Here is a 23,394-nt window from a genome sequence, read left to right on the forward strand (position 1 = left end):
AATTAAATAATATTTTGCACAGCAATTCCTGAGTTTCAGATAGATGTTCATGTGCTTCCCTGGCCTCCCTTCTGGCACATGATTTTTCCTCCTTACCCCCTGCCATGGCATCCTTAACCAAAATTTAGGATTACATCTGCACCAACTTTAACCAGCTACCCATCTGAAAACCTCCTTTTGTTCTGCAGGCGCCTTCAAGAGGAGGAACAGTTCAGAACATCCTCTTTGCCTGCCATACCGAACCCTTTTCCTGAGCTTTGCAGCCCCACAAGCTCACCTGTGTTGGCCCCTGGATCTCTACCTCAGAATCAGCCTGCAAATAAACAGGTGAGATTTGTCTTTTCTGTTGCATTTTTTAGAATGGTTGACTGTTTTTATCATACTGAGTTCTTGCTTTTGGGATTTTGGAACTGGCACCTTCCTGGCACTCACAACAACAAGAAGAGAAATGTAATGTTTTAATAAAAATACAACTTATTTCCCATGAGTAAAGTAAAGACTTGTAAGTAACACAGTCTGCAGACTTCAAAGCTTTTTTTTAAAAAAAAGTATTGTCCATACGAAACACATCAAAATCCTCCTCCTGCATACGGAAGGCCGTTCTAGTGAATGAAGAAATACATGTTTGGTATGTTCTTTGAATTTTATTACTGCAGGCAATGACTTATTTATTTTGGAATACCAAAAAGTTGCTTGGAGTTATCAGTGACTGGATTTAAACGGCATATCCAGAGATCTCACCTGCCATCTTGCTGACTTAATGTCGTTTCCACGGTAGTTGCCTTACTTTTTAAAAAGTATTTAACAAAGCCATGCAGTTAAATTAGAAGGGATACTTTTTTTGTTTTTCCTTGTCGTAGAAATTGAAGACGGAAAGGGGAGGATCAGGAGGAAGGAAGTTTTGAGGCATTCTAGCCAGTGAGAAATATCTTCAGCATTAAAAACCTCCAATATAACTGTGAACTAATTGGGTTTTTATTGAACATTGTCTTTCACGTTTCTTTCATACGAACTGGTTAAATTTCATAACAAATCAGCCTCCGCTCATAGGTTATGATGCTAACCTCTAAAACTACCCAGTGCTTGTTTTAAACCAGAACCGTTGTTTGAATGTAAATCTTCCTATGATGGGATTCTTTAAAAAATGAAACTAAATTCTTACAAACTTCTCCTGGCCACACAGTAGGAAGAGGGGGGGTGGGTGGGAGCACATGACCCTGATCCCTCACTCAGGCTTATTTAGGCCTGTGTCCACGCAGCATGAAATCGTGGCTTCATTTTGTGTCGAAATGCCACTCTTACTACCAAGGCCATTTCTGGTGATCCCATCAGATTGTTTTTGAAGACCCCTTTGCTTGTTTCTGATTTCCTACAGGGAAGTGGCTTTCATATGGGAAACAGCATGGTTTTTACACGAAGTTGGTAATAGGGTTGCCAGACTCAACAGAGGACGGGACTTCTGTGCCTTTAATTGCCCTGTTCTCTTTTGAGTCTGGAAACCTTAAAGAGAAACCCCTTTGTTTAATTTCCAAGCAAGGGTCTGGTCTGCTGGTTTCTCTTTAAGCTTTCCAGACTCAAAAGAGAGCAGGGCAATTAAAGGCACAGAAGTCCTGTCCTCTATTGAGTCTGGCAACTCTAGTTGGTAATGTGCTTTGCAGCTGGGGTTAAATGCATATACCTAGGTGTAAGGGGGAAGAGATTACAGAGAACCTCCCCCTCTCATCAGGAGCAGTTCGTCCCCAAGCAGCCATGAAAGTGCGGGGTCTAGTCAGGAAGCGGAGAGAGAGTGCCAGGTCTCCGGCAGCATGGGAGAGCCCCTGCTCCACAGGCGGGAAGAGAGAGAGGCGGAAAGGGGGGACAGGGAAAAGACGGAACGTAGATCCTTTCCCCTGGCACCGGAATTAGAGAGGAGGAGGAGAAAGGGGAGGAGATTCACTGTCCCGAGGCTGTTATGTTGGTCAAAGTCGCGGAAAGGGGCAGTGCCAGATTCTGAAACGGAATGAGAGGACATGAAACCGACAGCTCACTGCACTGTAAATAACATGCACCAATAAAGACTCTGTTAAAGACAAGTATGTGGAAAGTCGCTACTCAAGAGTAGCCGTAACAACCTCTGACACTAGGAAACCTGCATTGGGCTCTGGCTTCCCAGCAAATATGCACACTGCATATGAGTCAGGTCACTGTGCCCTGAGACGAATGTATTGAAAATGTACTGTTCCTTGGAGAAAAAATAATAACGGCGGGAAGCAGCTCTAATTTACAGTATCTTTTCTAGTAGTACAATATTGAAGATATGAGTACAGTGGATACGCACACTTCCCGTTGCGTATCCTTCAGGATGCGAACGTGGCAAACCCGGAAGTATTTTTCTGGGTTTCGTCGAGCACACATGCGCAGAGGTGCTCTACCGCCACATGCGCAAAAGGGGTGCCTCCGGTTGTGGAAACCTCGGGATCCGACCGGAGCTCCACAAACAGATCCCCTCCACAACAGGAGGTACCACTGTACAAAGTTATTTAGCTGCCTTAGTCCTTCTCTATGAGTTCACAACCAACTATTTAAAATCTCCAATTTGAAAGCCATATAATATGAATTTGATTTCACCCAAACGTTCCCTTATTTGGCTTATGGAACTTTTTTTCTGCTGGTTTCCAATCCAGTTAGCAAATCAACCTGCCTTTTCAGCTCTCCTCCATCCCAGTTAGCAACTCACCCTATACAGTGGAACCTCGGTTTATGAACACCTCGGTTTACGAATTTTCAGTTTACGAACGCCGCAGACCCATGTGGAACGGATTAATCCACTTTCCATTACTTTCAATGGGAAAGTTCGCTTCAGTTTATGAACAGACTTCCGGAACCAATTGTGTTCATAAACCGAGGTACCTCTGTACAGTCCCATTTTTGTTAAAATGAATGAAATAGTACAGTGGCAGGAGATAGTGCTGGTGGGACACTCTTTGTTTTATCCCCTATCTTCCTAAAGCTAGAAAAACACTGTTGGGACTCTTCTTCCAGTTTTATAACCTTTGTGTCAATGATGACGATGACAACAACAACAACCCCCACGGCCCCCAATACAACCCCTGCTGCCATGGGAGGCCTCGCCCCACCCCCAGCCGGCAGCCTATTGTCCTGCTGAGATGGGGGAAGGGCCGACGGCCACCCTGTAGCCAGGTGAGTGGCACTTGGCCAGGTAATCCCGCACGGTGTCACAAACCCTGCCCACCTCTTGGGAGGGGGTGAACGGACATTGTCACAGAATGTGTTTTTTTTGCGGGGGGGGGGGGAACTAGAGAGCATTTCTCTAGTTCTTTTTTCCCTTGCCTGATTGATAATACCATTCAGCAATTCAAACCAGACAGTTTGCCTGATAATAGCTCTAAAATCAGGAAACTACAATCCTCCTTCATTTTAGTTGGATTAAATGAATTTTTAATCCATTTAAACTGGATTTTTATTATTCCATATAGGTAAAGGGTAAAGGGACCCCTGACCATTAGGTCCAGTCGTGACCGACTCTGGGGTTGCGCGCTCATCTCGCATTATTGGCCGAGGGAGCCGGCGTATAGCTTCCAGGTCATGTGGCCAGCATGACAAAGCCGCTTCTGGCAAACCAGAGCAGCACATGGAAACACCGTTTACCTTCCCGCTGTAGCTGTTCCTATTTATCTACTTGCATTTTTTTGACGTGCTTTCGAACTGCTAGGTTGGCAGGAGCTGGGACCAAGCAACGGGAGCTCACCCCGTCACAGGGATTCGAACCGCCGACCTTCTGATCAGCAGGCCCTAGGCTCAGTGGTTTAACCACAGCGCCTATTCCATATAAGTTATTATTAATCACTGCCAAGTTACCAGCTTAGCCTCTGTAAAGTTTATTTTCAGAAGAATACACATTTTAAACACAGATACTCTACTTGCAAAATATAACCTGGAAATAATAACTCTTTTATTTTCCATTCTAAAGCTCTAATTGATGTTATTAACTCATTAGTAATCTACTTGTTTGTACCTTTTAGTTTTCTTTCTGGATTAAAATGATGGTCCCACAATCAAAATGTGTTTAAAATACTGGCTATAAACTTGTTGTCTGACTAAAGGAAGTAAGTCTTTCTTAAACCGTTGTGTTAACTGAAAAAGCCATTGTTTTATGCATTGACAGCTAGTGAAAGTAATGTGAAATAATTAAGAGTCTGGGTGCTCTCTGTCTTCACAGTATGTTTCTTAAAATAGGACTTTAGTTTAGTTGCAAGAGTAACATTTAATTATTTAAACTCCCATTATCCACATAAAAACAGAGCGTGTTAGAGCTATATACAATATGTATATAAGAGCAGCTCTTGAGGGTGGGTCTTGTAAAAAGTGATCTGTATACACAAGACATCTAGCTCCTGGGGAATGTGTAAGTTGCTGGAAAGCTTGATCTGCAGCTTGAGGGATCGTTTTGTGGCAGCAGACAAAAGCTGTGAATGTGAACCTCCTAAAACAAAGCTCTTCTCTGTCCTGGAATTCGCAGGGCTGGAAAGGAAGCCAGCTGAGGGCAGCCTGAAAAGCTGGTAGACATTGTAGGAGGAGACCCGAGTAAGGTCAGGCAGGACAACAACTGGGGTGGTCAAATATTTGATGCGTCGGGAAAGAGCAGAACTTGCTGGTAATTGGACCGACATGGCTCCATGGAGTTTTTCGTAGTGATGTAATGTTGGTGCTCTCTGTGCTGGGTGGGAGGGAGCAGGCAACTTCCTTTGAGGTGAGTGAAATGGAGAAAGGTCCCTCCTGTAATGGAGTTTTTTTTTAATATAACAGTTTAGCACAACAAAGAGTTTAGTGAAGGACTCGAGTTGTGAAGCGTGGGTGGAGGTGAAAAGCTGCTTACTGTACCTTCCAAGCAGGGATGACTAATTCATGCGCTTCCAGGTGTTGTTGGGTTGCCACGACCATTACCTTGGCTGGTGGAACTTGGGAACCCCATAACATCTGTAGGGCCGGGGATTACCCATCCAACATACAGAAACACATAGCTTGTATGCTTTCTGAGCTCAGGGCCCTCAAAATTTGAGGGGGGTGGCAGCAATGAATGGTAAAATGGGACAGACAGCTGCACAATGTGTCCACAAAATGTGTCAATAACAACTGCAAATAATAATAATAATAATAATAATATATTTATACCTCGCCCTAGGGGTGCGGGTGGTGCTGTGGGTTAAACCACTGAGCCTAGGGCTTGCTGATCAGAAGGTTGGCGGTTCAAATCCCTGCGATGGGGTGAGCTCCCGTTGCTCGGTCCCTGCTCCTGCCAACCTAGCAGTTCGAAAGCACGTCAAACTGCAAGTAGATAAATAGGTGCCGCTCCAAGCGGGAAGGTAAACGGCGTTTCCGTGCGCTGCACTGGTTCGCCAGAAGCGGCTTTGTCATGCTGGCCACATGACCTGGAAGCTGTATGCCGGCTCCCTCGGCCAATAACGCGAGATGAGTGCCGCAACCCCAGAGTCGGTCACGACTGGACCTAATGGTCAGGGGTCCCTTTACCTTTACCTTTACCTCACCCATCTGGGCGGCTCCCAACAGAATATTAAAAACACGATAAAACACCAAACATTAAAAACTTCCCTAAACAGGGCTGCCTTCAGATGTCTTCTAAAAGTAAGATGGTTGTTTATTTCCTTGACATCTGATGGGAGGGTGTTCCACAGGGCGGGCGCCACTACTGAGAAGGCCCTCTGCCTGTAAGCTCACTTCTCGCAGGGAGGGAACCGCCAGAAGGCCCTCGGAGCTGGACCTCAGTGTCTAGGCTGAACAATGGGGGTGGAGACGCTCCTTCAGGTATACTGGGCTGAAGATAAATCTTGTTTCCACAGTAGGCAGCCTATGATACCATAACTTAAGTTTGGTTTTCTCTTATGAATGAATGAATTTATTATTTTGGTCACAGACCGGTTCCAGCTCACATATAATATCAAGGAAGTCATAAAACACTATAGAGATACATTTGCGCTTGTCTCTTATGGGTATAAACTAAAATCTAACCCGTAATGTAAGCTGTAATTCTAGTTGTGTACAAATATTTTAGATGCAAATTATGCAACAGTTGCATGTAGGTGCCTGCAGTGCCAAAGGATTTTAGTTGAAAGCATCTTGTGTGAGTCAATGAAGGTTCCAGCTGTAAAAATAGAAAAGGCCTTGCAATTATTCTTTATACAGCTCTGGAAAATGTGCAGATAGTTGTTTCACGTATCAAACCTGTTCATTCCTAGATTTAAGTTCTGCAAAGCTGTTTGTGCTAATGTTTGTGCCCTTATTCCTTGGGTCAACTCTTGTAAAGCAATTCTCTGTTCCAGTCTGCTGATTGCAGGGTAGATCAGGGCTTCCTTTGTTTCATGTTTGTTTGTTTGTTTGCTTGTTTGCTTGTTTGACTTATTAGTTGCTTGTCACCCAGGTGACTTAACAGCTGTACACACACTACCATAAGCAAAGAAAAAAGGGGAGAGCGAAACAAACACGACACACCCTCCTTATAAATAATAACAAATAATATTACACTCAAATAATAAATAATACTCCCACCCACTAATTAGCAAAAAAATAAAAAATAAAAATACCCCCCTTTAACCTCCCCAGCCCACCCAACAGTCTGGTATCAGGCCAGCTGTTGCAAACCTGCAGGCGGTTGGTAGATCCCATGTCCTCCTCCAGGGATGATCCGGCTTCTCTCCTCTTGGGGGGGGGGGCAGTAGCAAGGAAAGGATATACAGTGGTACCTCTACTATGAATAACTCTACTTACGAATGTTTCTACTTACGAATGGAGCTCCGTCCGCCATCTTGGATGCGGTTTAGATAGGATTTTTTCCTACTTGTGAATTTTTAGATAGGGTTGCTTCGACTTACAATTTATTTTCTCCCAATGCATTCCGATGGGATTCGACTTACAAATTTTTCTGACTTACGAATGTGCGTTCGGAACGCATTAAATTCGTAAGTAGAGGTACCACTGTAGATGGCAGCAAACCACTGCTCTGCCGTTGCCCAAGCTACTGCACATTTCCTGCTGGTGGTGTTACTGGCAGCTGTAAATGTTCTGGAATACATCGAAACCTCGGTTTTCGAATGTCTTGGCTGCCGAACGTCTTGGAAGCCGAACACAGAAAACCCAGAAGTGAATGCTTCCGGTTTTTTTTTAACCCACCTTGGAAGTCAAACAGCTTCCGAGGCGCGTTTCTCCATTTTCCTCAGTGGAACTTGCTGACAGACAGCCTTTGGTCCTCGGTTTGCGAACATTTCAGAAGTTGAACGGACTTCCGGAATGGATTATGTTCGAAAACCGAGGTTCCACTGTACTTCAAGTAGAAGGTGAAGTTTGCATGCCTATTATGTTCATGTGAATTGATTTTTATTAAGTTTCTTCAGGAAAAGGGAAAAAGAAAAAGAAAAAAGGAAAAAAAACAATTACCAATATAAAGTTAAAACATACATAAACATATACATAAGCCGATATCCCCCTTCCATTTCTTGGGGGTATCTAACAACGTAACCATTAATCTTTGACCCTTGTTCCGCCGAACTCGACTTCCCCTTCTCCCTTACTTTGGTTTTATTCATCAAGTCTTACTTCTTTAGCTCTTCTAAGTCCAAACCTAGTTTACTTAACTATCTTTACTTAACTACCTATTATGTTCATGTGAACACAAATCGCATGTTGAGCCAGTATGGTGAAGTGGGCAGAGTGTTGAGATCTGGGTTCAACTCAGCTATGAAACTCATTGGTTGGCATTGGCTGTTACTGTCATTTTTAAGTGCTACTACAGTTCATGTGAGCTAACTGCAGCAGTTGAAGGACGAGCAACCATTGGAAATTGGGCACCTAAAAAGTGAGGATATCTTCTTCTGGACCTGCTGCATACTGGCACTCCACTGGCCCTTATCTTGATCACCTTGCTCCCCAGAAGGTGCATTGGTTACGAGCAGCAGTTGGCATAAGCTTCTGAGTGCAGGTGGCTTTTTCTGATCCTCCTGATTGCCCTTTTCTGAATGGTTTCCTTCTCTCAAATGTCCTTTTTGAGGTGAGGTGCAAGTGTTGTCATGGCATAGATTTGCATAATGGCCTTACAATTCCATCACCAAGCCTGGACATGATATCAGGCTTGCCATTTTTAGTAATCCGTTAAAGTGGGCACCTAAGCATAGATGAATTTCTTAAGTATGTGAGTATTCACAACTTTATAAATTAAAACTGGTGACATGAAACCATTGTACTAAATGCCATTTTAAGTCTCTCTTCAAAATAATAAAATAGCACATTCTCACCCTGCCAACGGAGCAGTGTTATCGGGTCCTTTTTGTGTGCTGGAGTACTGAATGTTCAGCCAATCTGGTGCTCTGATTGGCTGAACATTCTCACCCTTAATGCTGAATAGAGGGTGCCTCGTGCAGCTGATGTAACTTGGAAAACTTTTTGAGTAATTGTTAAAAGCAATTGGCTCCTGCATCTGTGTCATATGTGTCGAGAGGTCCTTTAAATATGAATTCTGAGATAAATTCATGATTAATTCTTAAACTCACTCCCCCTTCCCTTCCACTTGAAGCGTGTTCTTGAGAAAACTTCCTGCAATCAATGTTTATTCAAGATAAATTTGTTTTTCTGAGGTTTTCTTAGCAGAGGTTTTTGGCTCCCGTCATCCACTGTGCCATTAAGTCACACTTTTAACTAGCCTCTAGCAGAATTAAACTGAAATTGTTGTTGTTGTTGTTGTTGTTGTTGTTGTTGGATTCCCTATTAGCCTGGAAAAACTTCTGTCTTGTTATTCTGCTGTTAACAGCAGTTTGTTCTGCAGAAAGCTTTGCTGCAACACAACGAAATACAGTGGTACCTCAGTTTACAACGACGATCCATTCCGGGAAACCGGTCGCTCCCTGAGTTCGTCGCTCACCGAAGGCACGCTTTTGCGCGTGCACGAAGCACCAATAGAGCGCTTCTGCGCATGCTGCACAGATCGCTTCTGCACATCCGCGCACGCGGAACCCGGATGTAAATATTTCCGGGTCCGCGGCGGTCGCTCTCTGAGTTCATCATAAACGGAGGTGGTCGCAAACTTAGGTTCCACTGTAGAGTATCCCTTGCTGAAAATTTCCGATGTAGACTTGACCTATAACAGCTACAACTGCACACTCAAACAGCTACAGAAGTTAGTTGAAAAGTTGGCAACCCTATTTTTAAAAGTTGGTTATTGCACATTGCCAATGAAGTTGCAGGCAGTGCTTTTGTGTTGAAAAAAAATCTGTTGTTTAGAAACACGTCAAATTGAGAAAAAAGGCTTATATATATATTTTGTATTGCAGGATATAAAAGTCTTTACAGAAGACGGAACATGCAAAGTGGTTGAGATCCTAGCAGATATGACAGCCCGGGACCTCTGTCAGTTGCTTGTTTACAAAAGTCATTGTGTGGATGATAACAGCTGGACCCTAGTGGAACATCACCCTCTCCTAGGATTAGGTAGGGAAGGAAGTTAACTTAAAGTGTAATATCCAGCACATAGCAATAAATTGACCCACTTTTTCCAGGTGATCTGCTTTAAATATTATGAATGGATTTCTGTCTGTTATAGGTGAACACTTGGTGCAACAATCAAGATGCAATATATTTGAGCTTGGGTTTATGTTGATTTTAATTTATCTGTAATAGAGGGTAACAAATACCTGGTGGATATTGGCATTCATGTGTAAATTTTGAGGATCCCAGATAATTTTTATGAATGCCCCCTAAATATAGAGTGTGAACTGGGTGACATTAGGTGACAATATTCACTGACTGTGTATGTGACTCTCGTGGAGGGAGACATGCACAAAATGTATCTGGGCATTCTTTGTAATACTGCACACTGATGGTTTTGTGTGTGACTTTGGCAAATAAACAGTTTATGCAAATATAGCTGGACTCCCAGCAGAGAATTTGATGTCCTAGACCATGGGTAGGCAAACTAAGGTCCGCGGGCCGGATCAGGCCCAATTGCCTTCTGGATCCAGCCCGCGGACGGTCCGGGAATCGCTGCGTGGATTGCCAGCACGCATGTTCTTTCCCTCTCCCTCACACGGTGGTGAGGGTGGCGGCGGTGCCTCCCTCCCTCCTCTTGGCTTCTCTCCGCCCTGCCTAGAGGAGGAAGGGGGCTGGGCTTTGTTGGTTCCAGCAGCAGCAGCAGCGCTCGAGCGGCCTCCATTTTAAGCAGCCTCTTTCTGGAGCCCTTTTGTGCTCCCCTCATCATCCCTCCCCTGCCGCCAGCCCCAGCAAGACACAGGTAAGCAGCCACCAGGGCTCGTGGTGCTCTTGCATCATTTCTTCCCCAAAATACACAGTGGTACCTCGGTTTAAGTACACAATTGGTTCCGGAAGTCTGTACTTAACCTGAAGCGTACTTAACCTGAAGCGAACTTTCCCATTGAAAGTAATGGAAAGTGGATTAATCCGTTCCAGACGTACTCAACCTGAAGCGTACTTAACCCGAAGTATGAGTGTAATTGGTTCTGGAAGTCCGTACTTAACCTGAAGCGTACTTAACCTGAAGCGAGCTTTCACATTGAAAGTACTGGAAAGTGGATTAATCCGTTCCAGACAGGTCCGCGGAGTACTTAAACTGAAAGTACTCAAACCGAAGCATACTTATACCGAGGTATGACTGTAGTCAGTTCCCCCACAAGGTCTGAGGGACAGTGAACTGGCTCCCTGCTGAAAAAAATTTGCTGACCCCTGTCCTAGACAGCTCAGCCGATTACCAGGCTTGGGTCTCGAGCACACTGTCATGTCCGTTTACTTCAAGAAAGCCCTACACAGGGAGAGAGAGATGCTTACTTGGACTTTGTTTCATGGAGCAGCACACCATGCTGAAGCATGGGAAGTTCTTGCATAAGCCTTGACACTCTCCCTTCCAGGGAGCAACTCTTGCTGGAATTAAGAAGCCATGGTTACGGTTGGTGCGGGAGAACTATGTGGAACTGGCTTAATCGTATATACCTGGAAACTGGATGCTGCCTCTCTGTGTCTCTCTTCCTGTGTCCTTCCTTTCAGATTTGTTAGTGCTGTCCTGTAAGGTTCCTGAGTAATGTGCCCATGTAGTAAGGCATTAACAGTGAATTTCATTTTGATAGATGTTGTTCCGAGGCAGTAAAAGAAGGCATGGTGTTGGTGGGATTTATGAGTGTCAGCAATCTAAAAACAAATTTTTAAAAAGAGTCTCTTTGATTAGAGACATTTTATGGGGGGTGTTTATCATATTTGTAAAGTCTTAAATGTTAGTGTGATTTGACTTTAAAAAGTTAACTATGATTCTTGCAAAGTAGTGCATTTTTGAAAGAGACTTGTAGACTTGCCAAAGACATATGGAAGAAAACAAGACAACATTTTGAACAATGTTCTTCTTTTAACCGATTCTCACTTTAAAATTCTAGGTCCTTGTTTTATAGGGCCTTTCCCATCCGAAATTACCAAGGTGCTGTGCAAACAGAGGCTTTTGTCCTTTGTGTCCAATATCCTCCTCCTGCCAGATTCCTTCAGTGATGCCACAATTCAGTGTCTGTGACATCACAATAGCTTCCATGGTGACTAATTGTGCTGTCAAACTCTGCTGTGTGACATCGCTGAATGAATTAGGCAGCAGGCTGATGAGGAAATCAAAAGCTTCTGTTTACATACACAAATAACTTGGTAATTCACAATGATGGGAAAGGAAGATTATGCTTATCAGTTAGTATTTTGCTTCAGCTGCATTCTGAATTTAGTGGAAATCCATTTTGTTGCAGATCCAGGACTTGCACAACATGTAAATGAGATCACTCTCTCTCTCTCCACTTTTCCCACAACATGGGCAATTTTATACGCTTCTGATCATGTCCCTCCTTACTTGCCTTTTTTCTAAATCAAAGAGCCCAAAATGCTGTAACCATTCCTCATGGGGTATTACTCTGACCCCTTGGTGGTTTTGGTTGCCCCTTTCTGAACCTTTTCCAGATTCACAACACCGTTTTTTTAGATGAGGCAACCAGAAAAGTATGGAGAATTCCAAATGGGAATACTTTACAAATTTTATTGAGCAAGGTGCAGCTGTTACGATCCCCCCTCTGGGAATCTGCACATTTTTTTCGTTCACACTAAGCCTTGCTTTATTTTGGCATTGCATTTAAACTGGGACATCGATTCCTTTAGAATCAAAAGTACTAGGGCCCTGGGAAGTTCTAATGGCAATTATTTAGCTGTATTTTTTAGTAGGGCCCCCACCAACAATTTTGAAGCTTCATTCCCATCCCCTGTTTGCAACACAACACCATCACAAGGTGTTCAAGTTATCTCCTCTGCTCAAGTTGTCCATGAGATGGTGGACAGTGGAATTCAGGCTTCAGAAGGGAACTCCTTTTCACGATCCTCAATGAACTTTGATCACAACAGATGCCAATTTGCAGGGTTAGGGATGCACATTGCCAAGAGTTTGTTGCATTCTTGGGCACACAGTCCATGTTCTGGCCTTTATTTATATGTGCTGGGTTTGCGTGTGTGCGCGCACACACAGGAACACAAACCTGCTTCCACTGTTGACTAATTTGAAATATTATATTTTATTTTCTGTTCTTAGAGAGGTGCTTAGAAGATCATGAACTTGTAGTTCAAGTTGAGTCTACAATGGGAAGTGAAAGTAAATTTTTGTTCAGGAAGAACTATGCAAAATATGAATTTTTTAAGAATCCTGTGGTGAGTATCCTGTTGTTTTTTCATAATGTCTGTGGTCTTGGTGGAAAAAATGTCTTCTCCATGTGCCTTCTACACTGTATAAATAGGATCGGTTTTTAAAACACCAGAAGGTATCATAGCAATAATATGAAAGATTCTTACAACATATATGTAGAATAACTCCCAGCAGAAAAAAATAGTAGTAATAAAGAATGCTAACTCCCTGTGGATTCCCACGCCCTTATTTTTCATGAAGAAACCTGCAGAAGATAGTCTTGTATCCATCTCTTCTGGAGGGGGCATTGCTCATTTGTTAAGTACCTACTTTGAATGCAAGAGGCTCTTGGTTTGATCCTTGGCATCTCCATTTAGCAGGATCTCAGGAGGGCTGGGAAAGACCCTAGAGAGCTACTGCCAATCAAAGCAGACAATATCGAATTATATGCTCTAATAAGGCAATTTCATAAGGTCAAAACAAGCTGCATGGTTTTACTGACAATGGCAGTAAATGATGGTTGCTCTGAATATCATAAAGTTTGTTCCTCATTATTTGTGAAATAGTGCCATTTGAGGCAAATGGACTGTTTCTCAGCCCATTCTTCCACAAATGTTAAGCCTAGTTAAATTAAACCTTTGAATCGCTTAAGATGTGCGAGTATTTATGGGATCATTACAAGCCTTGCACAAATGTCCTTGTATGGCAAAAGCACAGGAGTCAAACATTGTTTGCATACTGGTTCTGGGACTTTTAGACTCGTAAAGGTAAAGGGACCCCTGACCATTAGGTCCAGTCACGGACGACTCTGGGGTTGTGGCGCTCATTTTGCTTTACTGGCCGAGAGAGCCGGCGTACAGCTTCCGAGTTATGTGGCCAACATGATTAAGCCACTTCTGGTGTACCAGAGCAGCACACGGAAACGCCGTTTACCTTCCCACCGGAGCGGTACCTATTTATCTACTTGCACTTTGACAAGCTTTCGAACTGCTGGGTTGGCAGGAGCTGGGACCGAGCAACGGGAGCTCACCCCGTCGCGGGGATTCGAACCGCCGACCTTCTGCTCGGCAAGCCCTAGGCTCTGTGGTTTAACCTACAGCGCCACCCGCTGTGGGTTAAACCACACTCACTCATAGACTCCTCAAATTAGAAGGGTCTCCAAGAGCCCTCCAGTGTAATCTTCTGCGGTGTTGGAAACACAACTAGAGATGGCCTCTGACAGATGGCCACCCAGCCTCTGTTGAAAACCTTCCTTGAAGGAGAGTCCACCACCTTCTGAGGTAGTCCATTCCACAGCTGAACAGCTCTTACCATCAGAAAGGTCTTCCTAATGTTTAGTCACAATCTCCTTCCTTTTAACTTGAATCCATTGGTAGGGGTCCTACCCTCTGGAGCAGCAGAAAACAAGCTTGCTCCATCTTTCATTTGACAGCTGTTCAGATATTTGAGGATGGCTATTATATCATCTCTCAGTCTTTTCTTCTCCAAGTGAAACATACACAGCACCCTCGACCATTCCTCATAAGGCTTGGTTTCCACATCCTTGATCATCTCTTGGTCATCCTCCTCTGCACATGCTCCAGCTTTGACGCAGTCCCGTGAGCTGCTGTGCCAGAAAAGGAGATGCAGCACATTGGACTTGAAAGCATTGAGCACTGATGCTTACCTTCTTAAAATGGATTTATACCTTTGCAAAAGTTGTGTTTTCTGACCAGGAAGCCCTAATCCCAGATATGTAAGGGCTAGCTAGTTATGAGCAAGGGAGGCACCCTACACATTCTCTTAAGTTGTCTTTTAATTGTAGCTTCCAGAGATTAAGACTTCTAGAGCTGAACAATTGGGGAAGTTTGGTTTATACTAATCTTTGTCTTTTTTATATTTTTCCATACTTCTATCACTATATTAACATAGTTCATTCAGCTAGGTCTCCAGATTTTGGAGAACTCTGTTATCAGCCCTCTCCAGAATGACCAGTGGACGGGGGCAATGGGAGGTGTCTACCCTGTTTCAGAGGAAGTTCATTCTGTGTACAAAAGAGGTTTGAAGCATCCTGGTGCCGTAATGTTACCATGTCTCTTTTCTCTCTCTCTTCCTCACACTCCCCAGAACTTTTTCCCGGAACAAATGGTTGCTTGGTGTCAGCAGTCAAACGGCTGTATTCCACAGTCACAGCTTTTACAGGTAGGCTGGAGTAGAGTTGAGAGTAGTTTTCCATGTTAAGAAACTGAATATCCATGTTAAGAAACTGAATATCACTGATGAGTTTGGGTCTGCAGATGCATACTTCAAGGCTAGTTGAATTGATATTGCATTATCGTTTAAATAAATCTCAGCATTTATGTTTAAAATATTCTAGGCCTATTCAGAGGTTACCATTTTTACTTCCATTTTTTTTGGGGGGGGGGGGAGTGTAACAGAAACAGGATATGATAAAGCTGTTGATTCTTTTGGAGGGTGGCAACTAGGGTTGCAAGATCTCTTGAGGCTCAGGCTGGGAGCCAGAGTCAGCCCACTCCAGGCAGCATGGTGCACTGTGAGAGGCAAGATGGGAACCTCCACATAGCCTCCACAGCACCTATATCTACATCTAATGATGTTTTATGCTTATTTAAAATTATTTAAATAGCACTCTTATTAACGTGTATAAGCCTGTACTATTTAGGCATGTTGTTATATACTGCAAACTCCTACCCCCACAAAAGTCTCTCAAATCATTAAATTAATGTCTTATATCTTTCAGTTATTTTGCATAATCCTCAATTGTTTTCATTAAATTCTACTTTTCCATATATCATGTTAATTATCTCCTATATCAGTGTATAATTAGCCTGCCAGTGAATTATACTGAAATACCAAATATCTCCATTGAAGTACTGGGCTATCAATTTAAGGTGGTCCTTTTCCAACAAGTCTTGAATTTCCAATTAGTGTCTCATGCGTTTTCATTTAATCTCCAACAGAATTTTTTAAACTCAAATAGCTGTCCTGAAATCCAAGGATTTTTGCATGTGAAAGAACAGGGGAGGAAGTCTTGGAAGAAGCAGTATGCTTGCCTGAGGAGATCTGGACTTTATTGCTCTACAAAAGGGTCTTCAAAGGTAATTTCACTTAGGTTAGTTTAACAAAGGTAGCCTTTATGCTTTGAAGGCACCACTTCTAAAGAATTTTTTGGGTGTTTGAGCACAATCCACAGGAAAGCTCTTTTGCACAAGCCCCATTAGAACAAACCTATTAAGTGGTACACTTATTGATGATCTCAATTCAAGTTAAAGTCAAAGTGTTAAGTTAAAAATATATATCTTATCCATTGCTCATAACTGTTATTTTAAAGTGATAAAGAGTTTCTAAAATATCTTCAACCGGCCTTTCTGGCACTAAACAGGCCCCTAAGGCATCTGACAACAATTTAAAATATACAGTAGTTTGGGGAAGCAAACCAGTTGGTTTAAAATGACCGCATTGTTATATTTGTCAAATAGAATAACAAAACTGCAGCTTCTCATGGTATATAATTTGTCAGTTAAAAAATATAACGAAACGAAAAAGCTAATGCTAGAGAAGAACTTCCAAGACAAAAGGGTCTTCAGAGCTTTTCCTAAAAGCGGAGGTGTGCATTCCATGACAGAGCACGTCCTGCTTTGCAGTATCACTGGCTTGAATCTCTGAACTTTGAGGTCTATGGTGTAGCAGAATTTCATCATATATTCTAAGACAGGCACCCCCAAACTGCGGCCCTCCAGATGTTTTGGCCTACAACTCCCATGATCCCTAGCTAAGAGGACCAGTGGTCAGGGAAGATGGGAATTGTTGTCCAAAAAATCTGGAGGGCCGAAGTTTGGAGATGCCTGTTCTAAGATGTATGTGCAATGCAAAGTAAAAAGAGGCAGACTGACTACAGTTTATGAAGCACCCAATACTGTGCTTTAGTGTATGGATTGTCAGTGAAATGCCACAGGTATTTAGACCTGTTCACTGCAGCCAAAAGAAATGGATGTTTTAATCATTGTATCTCATGTTGGATGTGGAATGGTTCATGGTCTTGCACAATGACATGATGACTTTCGTATCAATAACCCTTTAGAGTGTCTTCACTGCCCATGTATGGCTGTACTTTTACTTTCAGGGAATGGGCCAGTTGAAGTGCCTTAATGCTGTATCTTTAACCTTTGCAACCCTTCCCACAGGAACCGAGGCACCTGCAGTTGTTAGCAGACCTCGAAGATAGCAACGTTTTCTCACTGGTAGCAGGCAGGAAGCTCCACAATGCTCCGACAGATTATGGATTTTGTATAAAGGTAATCCCTTCGGTTATAGTAGATAGTTTTGTTTGTAATTAGAAATGTTAAAACTCTTACGTGGCTGTGGACTCTCCTTCCTTGGAGGTTTTCCAGCAGAGGTTGGGTGGCCCTCTGCCACGGATGCTTTTGCTGACATTCCTGCATTGCAAGGGGTTGGACCACGGACTCCCTTCCAACTCTACAATTCTATGATTCCATATCACGTTACCGTTTCAGTTATCTTGCAGATTTTCTCTTCGTCAGGACCTACTAGGAAAGATGATCTAAGATCAGGTTTATCGTGTTTAAACCCAGATCCCTTTTTTTATCTGAGTGGCTTGTGTCAGCCCCACTAGCTGTATGTTTGTGCCATGACAGCTGCTGCTCTTAAAATAGATTGAGATACATTAGAGGAACGAGCTCCCCAGGCTTAGCTTCCCAGCGCTGTCTCTTATATTGCCCTGGTTGTCATGACACAGAAAGCTAAACAATGGCTTACTGGGACCATACAAATGTGCAGGAGCTGGGAGCTGCTCAGTGTTGTCCCCCCCTGCCCGTCTTGCTCCCATGCCATTCTTAGCTAAGCCAAGGATTTACTTACTATGGTGTCTCAGGAACAACTAAGAAAAGGTAGTTCCATGGATACAGGACATGGTTAGTGAGGAAAGAGCCTAACCACAAGCAAATCTCAAATCACACCTGAACCCTAAACCTATTAAGTAATGTCAGCAAGCCAGCACTCTTGGCCTCTGCTCCTATATCTGCGAAAAGGGGGAAATAGCCCTTACTTGCCTTGTACGGACGGATCTTTGTTGGTTGCCTTTGCTGTGAGAATAAGTTCTGTTTTGTCTTTTTTTTGGTAGCCCAACCGAATGAAAAGTGAAACAAAAGAATTGAGGTTTCTGTGTGCGGATGACGAGCAGAGCAGGACGTGCTGGATGACCGCCTTTAGACTCCTCAAGGTACCTTAGTCTTGGGGCCAGTTTAGATTCATGGTGGCCTTCAGGTGAAGGCCATTGCAAGACTTGTGGCTGGGCCCCCACACCCACGGAGGTGGATGTTTGAGAGAACTAATGGCTGCCATAAGAGTTCTAAACAGGCATCTGGTGCAATCACAGTGGCCCCCAAATGGTCTGCAAATGGTGCTTGTTGCGTGTTTGTGGTCCCTGCCTGGAAGTCCCATTTCTCTCAAATCAACAGCCATTATAAAAGCATGAACTTGGAATCATTCAGATGGGCATGATGAGTCTTGTTCTTCCTTCCACCCCCCCCCCCCAAGGGTCGATAACCTGCAGCCTGTAGCCAGCAATAGGATTTTGTCACTCACAGGACTCTCCAAAATGTTTCATTCTTTAATTTTTTTTAAAAAAATAGTTAAACAAAACTCTTACTGTTGTAACGGGGTCCCCGCTGTGATACTATAATGCCATACAGTTTTTGGGGAGCCCCAACGCCACAAGATTTGTTCATATTATACACACACACACACAAACAATTTAATAAGGAATGAAAAGAAAATGTTGTAGAATAGTGTAGAATAGCTGATGGGAAAGTCTGTTGAAAGACAACTGCAGTTCATCATGCCCACTTTTAACGTTTGGACATGCCCAATTTGAGATGCGGGCCTCGTAGAGTTGGCCCTGGGTCACTGTGGCCCTCAGCCTGAAGGAGATTGGCCAGGTCAGCTCTGCCCCATGCGGACCCCCAAGAGACTTGAATGGGAATCTGTCTGCTCAGATGGTGTTGCTGCTAAGAACTTGGTGGTTCCCAAATTATTAATTAACAAGCAAGTTTACCACTTGAAGGGGTAGCCCAATAAGCTACACTCTCTGCTGCTACGTTGATTCCAATATGCATTTTGATGGCATAATAAACAAATATTGGTGACCTTCTGTTCTTGGCTCTCTCTGTGGTGACTGACTTCCAGTCACAGACCCAGAGGCGTACCAAGGCTCCCTTGCACCCTTGGCAAGGAGATGTATTCCCGTCCCCCCGCCGGACAGTCCCTTGTACCCTTCCAGATTCCTCCTCTGAGGCACCTGGAGGAGCCTGTGTGCCTCACCTGGAGGAGTGGCCTGGGGGGAGCACACAGGTAGGCAGGATCCTGGCCGCTCTGAGCCAGAGTGCAGAGGCATGCTTTTTGCACACACACCCTGGGCCTGCAGCCTTGGCAAGGGCCAACCTAGTCAACCCAAGAGGAAGTTTTACCCCTCAGACCCATTTTGACAACCCGGAACTGATCACCTTGCAGTCATCATTACTACAGAGCTATTTCAACAAGAGGTGCAAGAGGGCATTTTCTGTGGTGCCCCCTTCCCCCCCGAATTTGAAACTCACTGGCTTTTAGAGGTGGCGCCAGCTCTGGGTATACTGTATCCAGGAGACTTAAAACACTGCACCTTTTAATCACAGCTTTCAGAAACAGGTGACTGTTTACCTTACTTGTAAGTGACTTTTTTTGGTCATGTTCCATGTGTTTTAGTGGTTCAATTATTTCCCATTGTGATATATGGTGTTTTTTTTTATGCCACCTGCCCTGGGACCTGTTGGTGAAGGGTGCTTAATTGCAGAATTGAATAAACAAACATACAGAAAATAAATACCTGTATATTTCTCCCCCCTGCACTACAATCTCAGTATGGGATGTTGCTGTACCAGAACTACAGAATTCCGCAACAGAGGAAAGCTGCACTTCCGCATTTCACCACTCCTATAGTAAGTTTCTCATTTTAAGTTCTGTTATAGTCAACTCAGAGCTTCTTGTCTGCAAGTAGTGACTTGGGAGTTGCCAAATGCTGGATCAAGAGGAATAAAATTGCCTGGAAAGGGCTAAGCAAGCCGTGGGGTGTGCCTGGCACCATGGTTTCATCAGTACCGCTGTCTGAAGCATAGCAGCTGATAGCCTAATTCAGGTTGCTCCTCAAGTGCAGGGCTTGGATTCCCAGTTGTTGGTTGGATCACCACTCCCATTATCCTTGGCTGCTACCTCTGTTGGCTGCAGACGATGGGAGTTGCAGTCCGAACAACGTCTGAGAACTCAAGGTTGAAAAAGGCTGGTAATAAGCGCTCTCTCTCTCTCTCTCTCTCTCTCTCTCTCTCTCTCTCTCTCTCTCTCTCTCTCTCTCTCAATAGCAGGTAAAAGCATAATAATAATAATAATAATAATAATAATAATAATAATAATAATAATAATTTTTATTTATACCCCACCATCCCCGGCCAAAACCGGGCTCAAAGCGGCTAACATCAAATTTATAACACATTAACATAAAATCAGACAATCAATTAAAATACATCCTAAAATCAGATCAGGATCAGAATGAAATCCAATCAGATGGGTTGGGGACCTTAAATGCTCACCAGGCCCAACTGTTTGTGCTGAACCTATATGGGCCTGTGAGAGAAATTGGGAGGCCACTTTCATGCAAGTTCTTATAGTTTCTGGGGAGTGTTAAGACAATGGACTCTGCTGTCGCTAGGCAACAGTTTCTAGTCAATCTTAGTCCTGGAAGTACAGTAGTACCTCGGGTTACGAACACGATCCGTTCCGGGTCGCAGTTCGTAACCCGAAAAGTTCGTAACCCGAACTGCCATTTTGCGCGTGCGCAAAGCGCTATTTTTGCGCTTTGCACATGCGGCTGAAAATACTTCCGGGTTCGCGCAGTTCGTAACCCGAGTTGTTCGTAACCCGAGGTACGGCTGTATAGAAACTTGCTCTTGCTAGGCTAGATTCTTATAGACCAGGCCTCAGCCTTGAAGATTTTCTTGTTCAGATAGGCCAAGAAGTTTAGAAGTTAGGTGTGAAAGGATAACCGTGAGAAGCAGTTGGAGTAAAAAGAGTTCAAAAGTCATGGAAGGAATATCTCTGAAGTATTAAATGTGAAATGTGAAGCCAGATTCAAAAGGCTCCTCCATGAAGGAGAGCTCTTGGTCACATGAAAGCTTATCCACACTTATGCTAACAAAAGCTTTGCGCAGTGAAAACCCATCACCCAAATCATGTTTACGTTTCCTATCCTCTTGGCCCAGCAGAGCAACATTTGCCTATGGCAAGCTAAAAAAAAAAACCCCAGTCTTTAAAAACTGGAAATCTGCAGAAAGGTTGGAGGAGCATGCAAAAATAATAAAAGCAACCAGTCTTTTCTAGATAATGCTATTAAAACAATTTTCCTTTCAGAGAAGTGTATCTGAAAATTCTTTAGTAGCAATGGATTTTTCCGGACAAATAGGAAGAGTTATTGAAAACCCGGCAGAAGCACAGAGTGCCGCCATGGAGGAAGGCTATGCTTGGAGGGTAAGGGAGCTTCTGTCTACGCAGGTGCTGACTGATAACCTCCCGTGGCCATGTCAGCGTAGTGGTCACGACCACCAACTGTAAATTTATTTATGAACAAATGTCTGAGAAAAGAGCAACAGGCTCTTCTGACATTTGATCATGTGAGTGGAGACTGGAAGCACCACGAATTTCCATGTCAGAGCTCCTGGTTCTCCAATGACACGAGATGAGCGCCGCAACCCCAGAGTCGGTCACGACTGGACCTAATGGTCAGGGGTCCCTTTACCTTTAATGGCTTGCTGTTGGCTTATCAGCCCAGCAGCCTCCTTGTATGGTTAAAGAGACTTAATTTGATTCTTGCTCCATGTGGACAAAAAACCTGAAACACACACAAAAAACACACTTTTCACCCAAAGATCATTTTATAATAGTTGTATAACAATAAAATTGGATTGGAGAAATTTGCTTTAACTGTACCACTTTTCCCCCCAATGAGCTTCTTGGCTGATTTGGAAGCCATATCGATAATTTAACTTTAAATTTTTTTATTTTATTTTTAAGCTACAGAAACTTCATATATATTCTCAATGCATTGAAATACATTTCCTGTAATGGCATGAAGAACTGAAACTGGGTTAAACGTTTTAATATGTTGTTTTTGCATATAGTAATATTAATAATTTGACTGAGGTTTTGTGCTTGCTTCTTTGTTCTGCAGAAACGCAGCACAAGAATGAATGTCCTGGGTAGCCAAAGTCCTCTTCATCCTTCCATGCTGAACACAGGTAAGAAAAATTGAAACTGGCAAGTATTTGGAGAGGTAGATGATCTCGTATAATTTCCGTGGTAAAGCTGAGACTAATTAATTTTGCCTTGATTTCGGTGAATCCAGACTTCAGTGCTCATCTGTGGTTGGATGGTGCCCGTGTTGATTAAAATTTAACTTAAATTATATTAAGCCATATTTGCACTTCTTGAGCCAGAAAGCCAGAGTTTATTCTTTGTCCTTTTAAAAGGTAACATTGATGTTTAGTTTGAGCCCCATTTGTGTTAAACGTTTCGTGCAGTGGCTTTTGTGGTTGATTCATTTTTTGTGGGAAACCCAGCCAGATGGGCGACGTATGAATATTAATATATTGATATATTAATTAATTAATTAAAAACAAAATTTAAAAATTCCTTCCAGTAGCACCTTGGAGACCAACTAAGTTTGCTATTGGTATGAGCTTTCGTGTGCATGCACACTTCTTCAGATATCTGAAGAATATTCAGGTATCTGAAGAAGTGTGCATGCACACGAAAGCTTATACCAATAGCAAACTTAGTTGGTCTCTAAGGTGCTACTGTAAGGAATTTTTTTATTTTGTTTCGACTACGGCAGACCAATACGGCTACCTACCTGTAACTTAATTAATTAATTATAGAAGGATTGGGCTACAGTGCCGAATACTAGCAATGACCAATGATTTCTCCTTCAGTTATTCATAGGACACAAAACTGGTTTCACGGCAGAATCTCTAGAGAAGAATCGCACAGGATTATTAAACAGCAGGGTCTTGTGGATGGGTATGTTTTTCCTCCCAGCACGTGATATTTGCCACTGTGCCGAGAGTCCCAGATACAACCATCATCCAAATTTTCATGTAAAAGTACCGAGTTTACATAGTCTGAAAAGACCATGGCATGCAATCCTTGGTGAGGGGTGGGGGTGGGGAGGAATTGTGGTGGCATATTCTTTTACCGAAGGTTTGTAGGATCACAGGATGTAGCTCAAAATGGTGTCTACTAGCATCACCTGAGCAGATCTTCTCATGCTGCCTGGTGATGCCAGGGTTTTAATTTGGAACTTAAGTTACACTTCCATATGGATGCTCAAATGTTCTGCATAAATTCTCCTCACTCTGGCCTGCAACCCTGCTGGTGGGTAATTAAAAAGACTTACACTGATTGATTATCTGACTGTTCATGAGCATTTCCAAGGTTGCAAGGTTTGTCGTAATTTCATCAGCCAAATTTCAAATTAGTTAGAGTTAGATTCTAGTGTGTGCTGTTGTCACAGACTGGTTGGACACAGAGGAATGGTGGGAGGAACCAGATGGGAACCCCAAGGGAAGAAGGCTCAGAGCCCGCAAATT

At 43.2% G+C, this 23,394-nt stretch overlaps 1 protein-coding gene across 9 annotated transcripts in view; it reads left to right on the forward strand.

Moving 5' to 3' along the window:
- GRB10 (growth factor receptor bound protein 10) overlaps nucleotides 1-23,394 on the forward strand; it is an 89,029-nt gene that overhangs the window by 55,875 nt on the left and 9,760 nt on the right. For all 9 annotated transcript variants that reach the window (XM_035137092.3, XM_088655953.1, XM_035137096.3 and 6 more), the window contains 11 exons: nucleotides 189-327; nucleotides 9,336-9,492; nucleotides 12,617-12,732; nucleotides 14,813-14,887; nucleotides 15,667-15,804; nucleotides 16,891-17,001; nucleotides 17,847-17,945; nucleotides 19,621-19,698; nucleotides 21,161-21,277; nucleotides 21,978-22,044; nucleotides 22,738-22,825. In XM_035137092.3, the coding sequence (XP_034992983.1) occupies nucleotides 189-327; nucleotides 9,336-9,492; nucleotides 12,617-12,732; nucleotides 14,813-14,887; nucleotides 15,667-15,804; nucleotides 16,891-17,001; nucleotides 17,847-17,945; nucleotides 19,621-19,698; nucleotides 21,161-21,277; nucleotides 21,978-22,044; nucleotides 22,738-22,825 (1,185 nt within the window). The remainder of the gene's footprint in view (nucleotides 1-188; nucleotides 328-9,335; nucleotides 9,493-12,616; nucleotides 12,733-14,812; nucleotides 14,888-15,666; nucleotides 15,805-16,890; nucleotides 17,002-17,846; nucleotides 17,946-19,620; nucleotides 19,699-21,160; nucleotides 21,278-21,977; nucleotides 22,045-22,737; nucleotides 22,826-23,394) is intronic.

This window comes from Zootoca vivipara, chromosome 12 (genome assembly GCF_965207765.1).
Source record: "Zootoca vivipara chromosome 12, rZooViv2.hap1.1, whole genome shotgun sequence".
Lineage (NCBI taxonomy): Eukaryota > Metazoa > Chordata > Lepidosauria > Squamata > Lacertidae > Zootoca > Zootoca vivipara.